Genomic DNA, 13,713 nt, shown 5'->3' with positions numbered 1-13,713 from the left:
GGTTCTATCCCCAGGGCATCCTGACCCATGTGGTGAGCTGGCCCATGTGCAGTGCTGCTGTGCGCAAGAAGTGCCATGCCACGAAGGGGTGCCCCCACGTAGGGGTGCCCCATGCACAAGAGTGCACCCCGCAAGGAGAGCCACCCCGCATGAAAAAAGCGCAGCATGCCCAGCAGTGGCACCACACACATGGAGAGCGGACGCAGCAAGAAAGAGACGCAGTTTCCCAGTGCCACCAGATAATGCAAGCAATAGCAGAAGAACACACAGCAAATGGACACAGAGAGCAGACAATGGCGGGGAGGGAAGGAGAGAAATAAAATAAATCTTTTTTTAAAAAAAGGTTTTAAATAAATAAATTTTTGAAAAAGCCTATTATGGGGTGAATTTTTTTCTAATTTTGTCTGCTTTTAAAATTATTATTATTATTGAAATAATAAAAATGCTCTAATAATGATTGAAGTAACCAATGCACCACTACATGATTATGCATGTTGGATGAGTGGATGCTTAGTTAATAGGTGTCAATAAAATTGATTGGTTAATTTTTTTTCCATTGTTTTTTTTTGTCTTTTTTTTTAATGTTACATTAAAAAAATATGAGGTCCCCATACAGTCCCCACCCTCTCACCCCACTCCTCCCCCCATAACAACAACCTCCTCCATCATCGTGAGACATTCATTGCACTTGGTGAATACGTCTCTGAGCACCGCTGCACATCATGGTCAATGGTCCACACCACAGCCCACACTCTTCCCCAGTCCACCCAGTGGGCCATGGCAGGACATACAATGTCCGGTAACTGTCCCCGCAGCACCACCCAGGACAATTCCAACCCCCGAAAATGCCCCCACATCACATCTCTTCCTCCCACTCCCTACCCCCAGCAGCCACCATGGCTACTTTCTCCACACCAATACCACATTTTCTTCGATTACTAATCACAATTGTTCATTAATAGAATATCAGTAACTCCACTCAACCCATATTTTTTAAAGCCTATTATGAAATATGAAATTATTAGATAAAAATGAAGTGGGATGTATTTGTGTCTTTGACATAGGAAAGGATTTCTTAACAAGAAAAATTTTAAATCAGAAAAGGTATTAATATGATTACCTCAAAATTAAGGATTTCTGTTCAACGAAGTTCAGAATATACTAAACTAGACAAAAAGATTTGCATTGTCTACAACTGGAAAAGTTTATCTAGACTATACTAATATATAGTGTTGCAAACAAACAAGCAACACACACAAAAAAACTAAAACAAAACTGGATAAAAGATACGAATAGACAATTCACAGAAAGAGAAATAAAATTGGCTAATACATTTATAAAGAAATGTTCAACCTTGCTAAACATTCATGAAATGCCAAATAAAGTGAGACACTGTCTTATACCCATTACCTTGACAAAAATTAGAAAATCTGATGATACCAAGGTGACAGTGAAGACATTCTTAGCTAGTGGAGTGTAGACGGCTACTGCCACTTTGGGGCAATCTGCTGGTACTTACTATGCGCATCCTTATAACCCACTATGGGGTTTGTGTATCTCTATATACCATGGACTCTCTCCAGGTTCATTGTAGCACTGTTTGTGAAAGTGAGAAATTAAATTCAAGCTATAAGTTGATCCATGGTGGAATGGATAAATAAAATATGATCAATGCATAATTAGCATTAGAAACTTTAACCTAAATGCATACATAACAACATGAATTTATCTTTAAAAACATAACAAAAACATTCTGAAAAAGGAGTTAAAAGGTAAGAAAAAGAGCTATAGCTGTCCCAATATACAACAAGTCGATGAAAATTAAAAACATTTAAATACACAAAACAATATTTTACAAGGATACACATATATCCAAACGCCTCTATAAAACACACATTACATTGAATAAGTACCTGTGGGAAAGTGTAGGGAAATGAAAGTTGAGGTTGGGAATAAAGTGAGAAGAGTAAATAAAATAAAACAATGATTAATTGAATAAGAGAAGCCTTCCACAGACCAAGGATAACACATTGGAATGAACTGAGTAGAATTGCTGCTCACTTGAAATTTTTAAATAAAATTCTGTTTTTCATGTGCGGAGGATCTTCTGGTCTAGGACTTCACCATGGTGGAGGTACGAATTTGCGCTGAGAAAATAAGATTCAAGATCAGAGCATCGTGGGCACAAAGCAGACGCCCTGCCAGAGCGACCGTCATGCCCATCCAAAGCCTGCGCCTCCCAGGCCCACGCTTATTCAACTGTCAAATGAAACACTTCAAAAACTCTCTATTCCCAGCCCTCCAAATTGTGGGGCTCCCACAGTTAGCTCCATCCTTCCCCTCGTTAGGTCAATAACCCTCACGTCAACTTCAACCCTCAATTTCTCTCCATGTGCAAGCCATCAGCTCTACCTGAAAAGTAGATCCAAAATACAACCACTTGTTCTGCTCTGCTCTGGTGGACCAAGCCCCCATCAGCGCTCACTCCTTGGCCTCTGACAGTCCCACACCCAGGAAAAACAGCAGGACCACTCAGGGGTCCGGCAAGGTCCTTCTTGCTCTGAATTTTTAGAAAATTTAATTTAAAATCTTTGTAGCTTAAAATTTTGAATTAAAATATCCATTCATCTTTTACGTTTTTTAAATTATAAGGGTAATGCAGGTCACTATAAGATATTCAAACAACACACATGTATAAACTTTAAAAAAAGGCCTCCCTCCCCAGCCCACGTTCCAACTCCCACAATTAGCTGCTTATTTGTCTGTTTGTCATAGACTTTCTTCAATGCATGACAACATATGTATGTAAATATGTGTGTATATGTGTTTATATAGAGAGCTTTTTTTTGCAAAAATGAGACCATATTGTACAAATTGTCCAGCAACTTGTTTTCACTTCATCCTCCTAAGACTAAATTCCTCGTTGTTGGAACAAGCAGATCTGCTCATTCAAGCTGCTGCCTAATGTTCCGTAGTGATGCCACGATTTCCGTAATTCCCCTCCTGATGACATTTGAGTTCTCCAGTTTTCCATGTATGGACCTTGGAGGCAATAGGCCTGGTTCCAGCAGTCACTTGACACCTCTGGGCCTCAGGTCCTCTCTTGTAAAGGGGAATAATAACATGCACCTGGTGCGCCAGTCGCGATGCTGCTTGTGACCTGGGAGCACGAGGGTCCTGATGCTGCACGACCTGAGAGCAGGAGAGGCCGCGGGACAGACCTCGCCCGCCCCTGAGGCCCCCAGCTAGCACCCGGCTCTGGGTGCCAGTCTCCCTTCCTGAGCTTCTTCAGGATCACCCATAAGGTACTGCTTTCACACAGCCTGGCACGAGTGTCCAAGCCCCACTTTATGGTTTACGTTAGAGTCGGAAATAGTGGGGGCCCCCACCTGCACCCCCCAAAAAACTCCTCAAAGGAGACATTTCAGAAAAGAGGTCAACACTGCCATCCTATGCATTAGGGACCCTGTTTGGTTTTCGTTGTTAAAATTATGCTTCACAGGTTATGAAGGGGGGGTGGGACCTGTGGGGTGCGGCCCCCTGCCCGGCCCCCTTGGTTACTAAGGGAGCCCTGCCTTGGTCCAGGGAGAGCAGCAGTGGCTGAAGTCACAGCTCTGAGCACCCAGCCACCTGCACCACTTCCCCCTCTGCGCGTTGAAGAAGCAAGTTAGAAAAATTAAATAAGTCCTAATTATTTAAGCAGCGCAGTTATTATCATTGCTCTGATTAGGGATCTGCGTTGGGGAAGGAGTGCAGGAGACAAAGAGGCAGCCTTCAGGGACCACCTTCCTGGGCTCCAGCCACGGCATTGGTGTTAATTGCCTGGGGGGGGCGGGGGGCCCCTCTGGGCTCCGCAGTCTCAGCCAAGCCAAGCCCAGCTTCTAGGTGGCCTTAGGGGCCCAGGGTTAAAAGCCTGCGGGCCCAGCCCTGGAGCAGGCGGCCGCCCAGCTCCCTTCCGGATTGCCAGCTTGACCTCCCAGCACAGGGAAGGCGCCTTGGGTTGGATCCTGAAGCTAAAGGTACGTTTCCACCAGCAATTCATGGGCTTTTATTCTGGAGAATCCAGGGTGTTGGAGAGAGGGGCAGAGAGGAGAGGAAGATGGGAAGGAAACAGCAGAGATGGGGACAGTGGCCAGGGCCTTGGAAAGGCTCTGATTTCAGGTGCTGCCTTCAGGGGAGGTGGGCGGTCCTCCAGCCGCGGGACCAGAGGCCTTTCCTGCAGCGGGAGCAGAGGAGGCAGCACAGCCACTGCAAGGGCAGGGGTGGTCCCCAGCAAGGAGGGCAGCACCTTTAACAAAGATCCCCTTAGGATGGTCCCGGAGGGGCCCTGGGATTCTTCACCTGCAGGAACCTCCTGTGCCCGGAGCCCTGTCCTGGGGACAGACCCCCAAGCCCAAAGGACAGGAGCCCCAAGGCTGAGGTACAGCCAGCCCGCCAGGCAGGTCTCGAAGCCACCCCCTTCCTTTCCCCTTGCCGAAGAGTTTAGCTGTATTTTACCAACCTGGAGGCCTCCTCCCACCTGCCCCTGCTTATGCCCATGTTTGTTTCTCAGAGACAAGGAGGGCACCTGACCAGCTCCCTCTCGACTTTAAAATCCCATCCTATAGTGAGGACATTAACTGGAGGGGGCGACGCAGCACACCTCCTCGTGCCCTCGCTTTCTGAGGACGACTAACGCCTTCCCCTGCATTCACAAGGTCTGTTTCCTCCTGTCCCTCTTCTCTAAACATCAGCGCGTCCCTGATCCTTCCCTAAGCGCCAGGCAGAGCAGGCAGTCCTCGCCTGAAGCAGCAGCCCCAAGCAGGGAGCGGCTCAGGCCCTGCCCCAGCCACTCCTCCAGGGTTTGCGCCCGGGGTCCCCGCTGCCGGGCTTGTGGGGAGACACGACCTTGAAGTCTGTGCCTTTTCACCATGCAGAGTTTGTGGTGTTGAATTTTTGGACGTTTAAAATGTACCCCTATGCATTCAGTCCTTTTTCTAGTTTGTAAGTCCTTTTCCCATGAGAAGTGCCACCTGGCTCAGGCCTCCGCCGGGTCAGCCAGAATTCTTTCTCCAGTCAGAGAACACGTTCTCAAGGAGCCTGGGTTGGCTTCCCTGAGGCTAACGTCAAATGTAGGGTCCCCTCCTAACAGCGTGGCTTCCCTTAATGAGGCATTGCAACTTTGTAACTGAAATTTTAATACTTTTAGACTTTGGTGTCTCTTGGGAGTAAAAATTTTCAAGTTTATTTCAACTTTGCAATTTTTTATTTATGAGTCCTAAACTTAACCCTTTGAAGATGCAAACTACTCTCCCTAATTCTTAGATTCCAATGTTTGGGAGGGGGGACTCCCTGTGCACTTTAGCTATACCTTAAACCTTTCTGATTTGAGAGGGTTTGATCGCATTCTCCCCCTACCTTTACCCTTCTAGGCAAAATTTTTTTTTGTTTGTTTTATTTTGTTTTTGTTTTGTTTTTTTGATTCATACCTGCCATACTGCCACAGTATCATTCTACTTTGAAAACCATATCCCTAATTCTGATCAAGTCATCCAGAAAATATTCACTAGGAACTTAAGTGCAAGTCTGGCACAAAAAGAACCATCAGGAGTATCATTGTCAACCATCTCCAAAATAAAGGAAATAGTTAGCAACAAAATGTATCTACAAAACCTCTGTATTGGGTACTAGAATGCAAGATTAGGTTTATTGTTTTCCTTTGCTTTTTTGATTCACTTTCCTAATGATGTTTTGCTTGGGCTAATATTCAAAGCAAGCCTTGAATTCTGAGAACATGCAACTCACACGGAGAGCATCAGCTGTTCAAAACAACCTCTGGGATTGGAGAAAGCCAGGATTTCAGATCTGCTGTGGCTAGTCCATTGGTGGCCAGTTGAAAGTTGTGAAGTTTAGGGGAGAAACGGGCAGGAAACTGGGCAAAGGTGGGCAATTAGAATACCTAGGATTCTCTTAAAGAAGCAAGTCTTGGCTTCTTCTCTCATCATCCCAAACTTCCAAACCAAACCTACAGCAGGCAGAGGTGGTAACCATCAGTGCATCATATATGGATGATTCCTAGAAAATCTTTCTATCCCCAAACAATTCTCCATTCAGATGCTCTCATGCCCAATTTGCATTGTAACTGGTACGACCTTTGAGTTCAATATTGTCCCCTCTAGGTTCCTATTAAAATTCAAGTACTACTGGATTAATTTAACATCCCCGGATTAGGAGAGAAGTAGGAACCAGAGGGAAGACCCTTTAAAAGAGGAAAAGGGCCCTGAGGAGGAGGCAGGCTGCTGAATGCAAACTTGCAGTTGAAGTTGTGTTGGCTTGGGGAGTTTGTGTCAAACTCAGGCCAAGAATCCTAGCTTGTCTGGCATTTCCTCCTGACCTTCTGATGCCTTGGGTCAACAGTTTCCCACTCCAGTAATATCCTTTCCTTCTCCATCTTGGCTGATTCTTACCTGGGCTAAACATTGCTGAGTAAGCCCAGAGCAGGGACTGGACAGAATTCTGGACTTCTCAGTATCACTAGCAGCCACAAAGCAGCCACCACCCAGAGACCAAACAATTCATGGAAGAAGACAGTGTCTGTCTGTTTCTTCCCCCTAAGAGGATGCAAATGATGAGAGCACTTCAAATGGCAGGAGGAAGTAAGACAGGTATCAGGAAGAACTTCTGAACAGAAAGATGAGCTGATGATCAGATTGGTAGCTCGGTTCCTCAGCTTCCTTAAGTCCTACATGAAAATAATATGTCATCACCTCTTCTTAAGGTATAAGGTAGAGGCAAGAAGGGAGGTTTCAAAGTCTCCGAGATTCCTGTCATCCCTGATTCAATAGAAGGACTCCGTTGCTGACCTAAAGAAACAGACAATTAGAAAAGATTTCCTTCCTTGATTTCTGGGGGTCTAGTGTCAGGGCTTCTAGTATTGCTGCTACTTACTGATGTAAAGAGCAGTTCTTGGGAGTTTTGGCCAAGTAATGTGACCACGATGTCCCAGCCTCATGCACAAAACCAGCTGAGCACACCTGCTCACTCTCCATAAGGAGCACGTCTCATCAAGCCTCCTCCTTGGGTACAGCTGCCAGGGATCCTGTGGGGCACATCAAGGTCCAGAGAAAGAGGCAGAGCATTCCCTCCCAATCCTCAGTGTTCAGTTGAGGTCAAGTGATGAAGGACTATTTCTGTTTTATTCTCAGATTCATTTATTAGTTAAGAGATCTAAGATACTGGGGAAGGGCCTTGGTTTATGAACTTCAAAGGAGCCTAGCTCCTGGCCAAGAAAAGGAGAGGGTAACTGGCCCAATATTTTAAAAAGTTATGTGTTGGTTCATGAGATTTACTCCATGGTTTAGAGATGGGCATGATAGTTGTCTACATCAAAATATCAGGTATCTCTCTGGAATTTTCTAGTTTCTTTTAATAATTATGCATGCCCATTTACTTAACCCCTTTTTGTATAAAACCTTTTTCTATCTTTAGCCTGTCCCACCTAAAATTACTTGGGTTTAAGTTTTGTTTCTTATGCATTTATCTCTTCTTAGCTCATATATTTCCCCTATTCTATATTTGGTGACCTACATCTATGTTCACTCTTTCCATTATTTACACGATTTTATACTTGTCACAGTCTTCCTCAGACTTCATCTTTCTTAATCAGCAGTTTTCAACTGGAAGGGAAGGATACAGAAGGGAAAGGAGGAACTTTATCAGAAATTCCTGGTGAGCTTTCCCAAATACAGTATGTACTCTACCCCTTCTCTGACCATATCAAACATGGGAAATTCATATTTTGAGAATTTCTGTATCTAATCCTGATGGTTAAATCCCTCCACTCTGTTTGTTGTAAACCATTGTTCTGATGTGAAGAGCCGTAATTTTTAAAAAATTTTTAAAGTTAATAGATCACAAAGAACGTTACGTTAAAAAAAACATAAGAGGTTCCCATATAACCCACCTCCCACCCCCATCATTTTTGTAAATTGTATTTTTTGAAGGTATATACATCACAAAAAAGTTACATTATAAAAAAACATAAGAAGTTCCCATATACCCCCAACCCGCCATCCCACTCCTCCCACACCAACAACCTCCCCCATTGTGTGCCATCATTGTGGCACACTCATCACTCTTGGCAAACACATTTTGAAGCACTGCTGCACCACGTGGATAATGGTTTGCCCTGAAGATCACACTCTCCCCCAGTACATTCAGTGGGTTATGGCAGGATATATAATGTCCAGCATCTGACCCTACAATACCATTTAGGACAACTCCAAGTCCTGAAAATGCCCCCACATCATATCTCTTCTTCCCTCTCCCTACCCTCAGCAACTACTGTGGCCACTTTCTCCCCATCAATGATACAATTTCTTCTATTAGTAGTCACAATAGTTTTATAGTAGAATATCAGTAAGTCCACTCTAATCCATATTTTATTCCTCCATTCTGTGGGCCCTAGATGGTGAAGTCCACTCCACCTCTATATTGAGAGGGACTTAGATTCCACATGGATGATGGATGCAGTTCTCCTGCTTGTAGTTGTAGGCACTCTCAGTTTCCTGGTGTCATGGTTAACCTCTTCACCTCCCTTTTAGCTGACCTGCCTAAGTCCAACGAACTAGAGAGTAGGAGTTGCAAGTCTGCTGAGGCTCAGGGCCCAGCTGGCACATGGCCAGTCCAGAGATTCAAGTCTCCTGAGGATACACCAACCCTAGCACCAACCAAAGGTTCAGTAAAGGTGAGAGAAGAGGCCTGTGTGGAAAGGTCAATTCTGAGTCCAACTCCATCACACTCAGGGACACAAATTCCAACGTAGGGTCCACTGACATGGTACTGAACTCCAGAGCTATCTGCCATGACCATATCCCTGTGGGTCTCTGTAGCCCTCAGGAGAACCAGTCCCTGGGGTTGTATCCACTTGGGCTGTTTCTGGGGTCCTCCTTAGGAGTGTGTAAGCATGACCTCCTCTTTTTTGAAGACTCTCAGTCATACAAACTCATTTGTCTTTGCCATTTCCCCCAGAGCCATAATCTTTTTATTCTATCCTCATTGAGCACTTCCTTCATTTTGATGATAGTTTATATTTGTCATTCTGGTGGAATACAATTTCCATCCGTTATGGGACTGATAGAAGTTGAGGATTGCAACCAACTTTGTCATCATAAAAATTAACCTGGTACTTAACTAGGAAGCTTGGAGATCTGTTAGACCTTCCCTGATGCAGATCCTCCTTATCCATAGCTTCTTCTTTATTTGCTTTTCTCCCAGCAGTTTTCCCTGGACAGACTCCTCAAGGCACTGAAGGCACATGATGGAGGGTGCCAACAGCAGTTCCTTAGAGGCTTTCATTCTGATGGGTATATCTGACCATCCCCAGCTGGAGATGGTTTTTTTCATAGCTCTCCTCATTTTTTACTTGCTGACCCTACTTGGGAACTCCACCATCATCCTGCTTTCCCGCCTGGATGCCCGACTCCACACACCCATGTACTTTTTCCTAAGCAACCTCTCCTCCTTGGACCTTGCCTTCACGACTAGCTCCATCCCCCAAATGCTGATCAATTTATGGGGTCCAGACAAGACCATCAGCTATGGTGGCTGTGTCACCCAACTCTATGTCTTCCTTTGGCTAGGGGCTACTGAATGCATCCTGCTTGTGGTGATGGCATTCGACCGCTACGTGGCAGTTTGCCGACCCCTGCACTACACCATCATCATGAACCCCCGGCTTTGCTGGCTGCTGGCTGCCATTGCCTGGTTGGGTGGCTTGGGCAACTCTGTGATTCAGTCAACATTCACTCTCCAGCTCCCGTTGTGTGGGCACCGGAAGGTGGACAATTTCCTGTGTGAGGTGCCCGCCATGATCAAACTGGCCTGTGGAGACACGAGACTCAATGAGGCCGTGCTCAATGGAGTCTGCACCTTCTTCACTGCTGTCCCCCTGACAATTATCCTGATCTCCTACTGCTACATTGCTCAGGCGGTGCTGAAGATCCACTCAGTGGAGGGACAACGAAAGGCCTTTAATACATGTCTCTCCCATCTCATCGTGGTGTTCCTCTTCTATGGCTCAGCTATCTATGGGTATCTGCTTCCAGCTAAGACCAGCAATCAGGACCAGGGCAAATTCATTTCCCTTTTCTACTCCGTGGTGACGCCTATGGTGAATCCTCTCATCTACACTCTGAGGAACAAGGAGGTGAAGGGGGCACTGCGAAGGCTGCTGAGGAAAGGAAGGGAAGTAGGCTGAGACAGGCAGGAACTGCTCCATCACATATTGTCTCTTCATCTCTACACACTTTTTCTCCTTATCTCTCTGGTCAGGTAAAAATGAGGCATACTGACCTTGGCAAGTGCCCAAGAACCCTAAGCTGTCAGGACATGCTTAGTATTATTTAAAATGTTTTATACTTATTTATTGAAACAACTACTGTACTACAGATAACAGGGTTGGCATGTGCCATTCAAGGCCCAGAGGTTATTGATATAGTTCAGACCTATTGCAATGTCTCTGTCTCCAATGTCCAGGTATTATTATACTCTAAATTTCTATAGAATTTTGTACTTTTCTAAAGAAATCACCTTCACTTGCAGTATCTTACATAATATTACTGTAATTTCACAAAATCAAGCCAGGTATTATTAACCCCGTGTAAAGACTCACACAGTTCATCCTAAATTGGTCAGTTCCTTTGGGCAGAATACCCTTTGATTGTATTAAATTGTAAGGCTACATTTACTTAATTAAATTAAGATTAGGGCTTTGATTCAATCATGTCATTAGAGTGCATCTCAGCATTGAGTCCCGACCCCCTTGGTGGGCTGATAAAACAGACTCTCAACAAAGAGTAGGAGATACACAGGGTATCCTGCAGTCCCAGGAAGAGATGAGCTTGATAGTTTACAGATGATCTTGTGAAGAGACCAGAACAGCTGGACCCAGAAAGAAATAAGTCCCAGGAAGTAAGGCGAGCCTTATGCCAGCCTACACCTGAGATGGAAAGAAGCTGGACCCACGGAGCCTTAAGAGGGAAGAGGAAGGCTGAACCGTCAAAAATGTCACCCACCATCTTGTGTCAACATGTGGCAACAGACTTTGGGTGAGGAAGTACCCCTTATGGTACCTTGAGTTAGACTCTTTAGGGTCTTGTAACTGTAAGATTCTACCCCAAATAAATTCCCCTTATTAAAGCCAACAGACTCCTGGTATTTTGCATCAGTACCCCTTTTGGCTGACTAATATACCATCCAATATCTTTGTCCATCTGTCTTTGTCTCTTTTTCTCAATAGTTCAGTCTATGAATACATACACCAATACATCTCCCTGTCATCTTGCTTATCCTCTCCCTTATGTCCACATCCCATTCTTTCTTCTGCCTCGTGTAATATTTAATGAGAAAAGGCAAGAAAGTCAATCTGCTTTTCGATTCTAGCCAAAGAGAATTGTTTTGTTTAAATCATCTCACCTAAAATTCCCAGCCCTCATGTTTGATACAAGCATTGGAATGTACTAGTTTGGTCAGTGGATTATGGCATGATCTGAGGTTCATTAAGCAAGTTTAAGAGCCCAAGAGGGAACATCCATCCACAAAGTACATCCTCTGCTCCAAGACCTTGACTCTCAGTCTTAAGTTCCTGGAACTCAGCAATCAGTCCAGCATACACTGACCCACTTGAAGGAACTCAGGTATTAGAATCCGAATGCCAATTTGTGATTCTGTGCATTACTAGAATTGCCAAAGGAATCCCTACCCGCCATAGTTCATTTACTATTTCCCCAGGCAGAGAAGTCAGGCCCGTATGAGAAAGTTGCTTGTCAACTACATTATCAGAGAAAAGTAAATCAATAGGTTTAAGGACTAGTTTCAAAAAAGGTCTTCAGATTTGTGTCCCCCACCACACCTATAAACACATACCTCATCCATATTAGATACTCAATAAATGTTTAATGAGTTGAGTAAACCCATTTCATGGGCTCTGCTTTTGCACACTTGCAACTAAATTTGTCAAATGGACCGTTTTCGTATTGGCAATTTGGGGTTCTCCTGTCCCTTGGACAGCACTGAAAAACAATGACAAATTTCCCATCTCCAAATTTCCATAATGCTCTCAAAAGACACCCAATTACATTATATTTCATTGTCCTGCCCATAGGTTGTTTTTTTTTTTTTTCAGTTTCAGATCTATGCCAGGTTCTATTTTCTCAGTTCCTCACACAAAAATACTGAGGTGTGTCTCCAGGACCAGACAACTGGTGGCATTCTCTTGGTGAATTGATCCAAGTCCAGAGTCTCGCGGGCTCAAAAATTTGGTTGATAAATGCACTCAGATCAGATCAATTATTAGGAGGTAGACTCACATTAGCCAAGCTCCTAAAAGTTGAGGTATAAGCCAGAATTCCAGTTAATTAATTTATGAGAACTGTAACTACAAGGAAACCGAATGGTCACATCCTCCAGTTGGTTCATTTAAATTGAGAAATAACATTAAATTTCCACTGTATAAGCTATCCCTTTGCATGGTACTTGTTTGAGCACCCCAGGAAAGTAAATCATATGGTAATCATCGTCATCTCCTCTGCAAAGTCTTTTTTTACCTTAATGTGATAAAGGTTCATTCTCTGTGCTGTTTCCCCAGTAACCCTGTATAGTGGGCAGAATCTGGGCTTGGAGTGATGAGATGGGTTCAGATCTTAACTCTGCTGTCTGCTAACTGGGCCCAGCAGTAAAATAAGTGCTGTACCTTGAAGGCCTGTTGTGTGAATCAAACAAGATTAGACACATACAGTACTTGGCACATGGTGAATAGTCCTGAAGAAATAAGAAATTATTTCCTCTGATAGGAATTCTACATAATACACTGATTTTGACTAATTTGTTACTTTGTCTCTCACCATCATCCACATCCCAACTAGAGAGTGCCTCAAAGACAGAGGCTGTGTCTTAGTGTCACTGCAGGGCATGTGTTTAAGGGTGTACCTGGCACAGAATGATTGATAAATGTATGTTTGTTGAATATTTTTATTGTGGTAAAACACATATAACATAAAATTTTCCATTTTAACCATTTTAAGTGTACAATGCAGCAGCATTAATTACATTCACAATTTTCATAACTACAAATAGAAATTCTGTACTGATCAAGCAATAACTCCCAACTCCCCCTTTACCTCATCCCCTGCTAATCTCTATTCTAACTTTCTGGCTCTATGAATTTGACTATTTTAGATAAATCAAATAAGTGGAATCATATAATAGCTGCCCTTTTGTGCCTGGCCTATTTCACACAACACAGATTTCAAGATTCATCCCTGTGTAGAATGTATCATAACTTCATTCCTTTTATGGTTGAATAACATCCCATTGTCTAGATATACCACATCATCTTTATATATTACTCTGTTGGTGGACACTTGGGTGTATTCTACCTTTGGCTATTGTGAATAATGCTTCCATGAACATTAGCATACAAGTATCTATTTGGGTACCTATTTTCAATTCTTTGATGTATATACCTAGGAGTGGATTTGCTGCATCTTATGGTAATTCTATCTTAACTCTCTGACTAACTGCCAGACTGTTTTCCACAGCAGCTGCTCCATTTTACATTCCCACCAGCCATACCAGAGGGTTCCATTTGTCCAACTTGTTATTTTTCACTTTTTTGATGAATATATTTTTAACAGTAACTTCATTCAAAGGAATGAAATGGCAATTTTCGGTTAC

General features: G+C 43.7%; 1 protein-coding gene across 1 annotated transcript; it reads left to right on the top strand.

Annotated features, from left to right (window-relative positions):
- Window positions 1–9,295: 9,295 nt before the first annotated feature.
- On the top strand, window positions 9,296–10,237 carry OR2C1 (olfactory receptor family 2 subfamily C member 1). The gene has a single exon (XM_004474351.2). It carries the CDS (start codon window positions 9,296–9,298, stop codon window positions 10,235–10,237), a length of 942 nt encoding a protein of 313 aa, XP_004474408.2.
- Window positions 10,238–13,713: the final 3,476 nt, after the last annotated feature.

Source organism: Dasypus novemcinctus, chromosome 23, assembly GCF_030445035.2.
Source record: "Dasypus novemcinctus isolate mDasNov1 chromosome 23, mDasNov1.1.hap2, whole genome shotgun sequence".
Taxonomy (NCBI): Eukaryota; Metazoa; Chordata; class Mammalia; order Cingulata; family Dasypodidae; genus Dasypus; species Dasypus novemcinctus.
The sequence above is the reverse complement of the archived record's forward strand: the minus strand, read 5'-3'. Positions and strand labels throughout refer to the sequence as shown.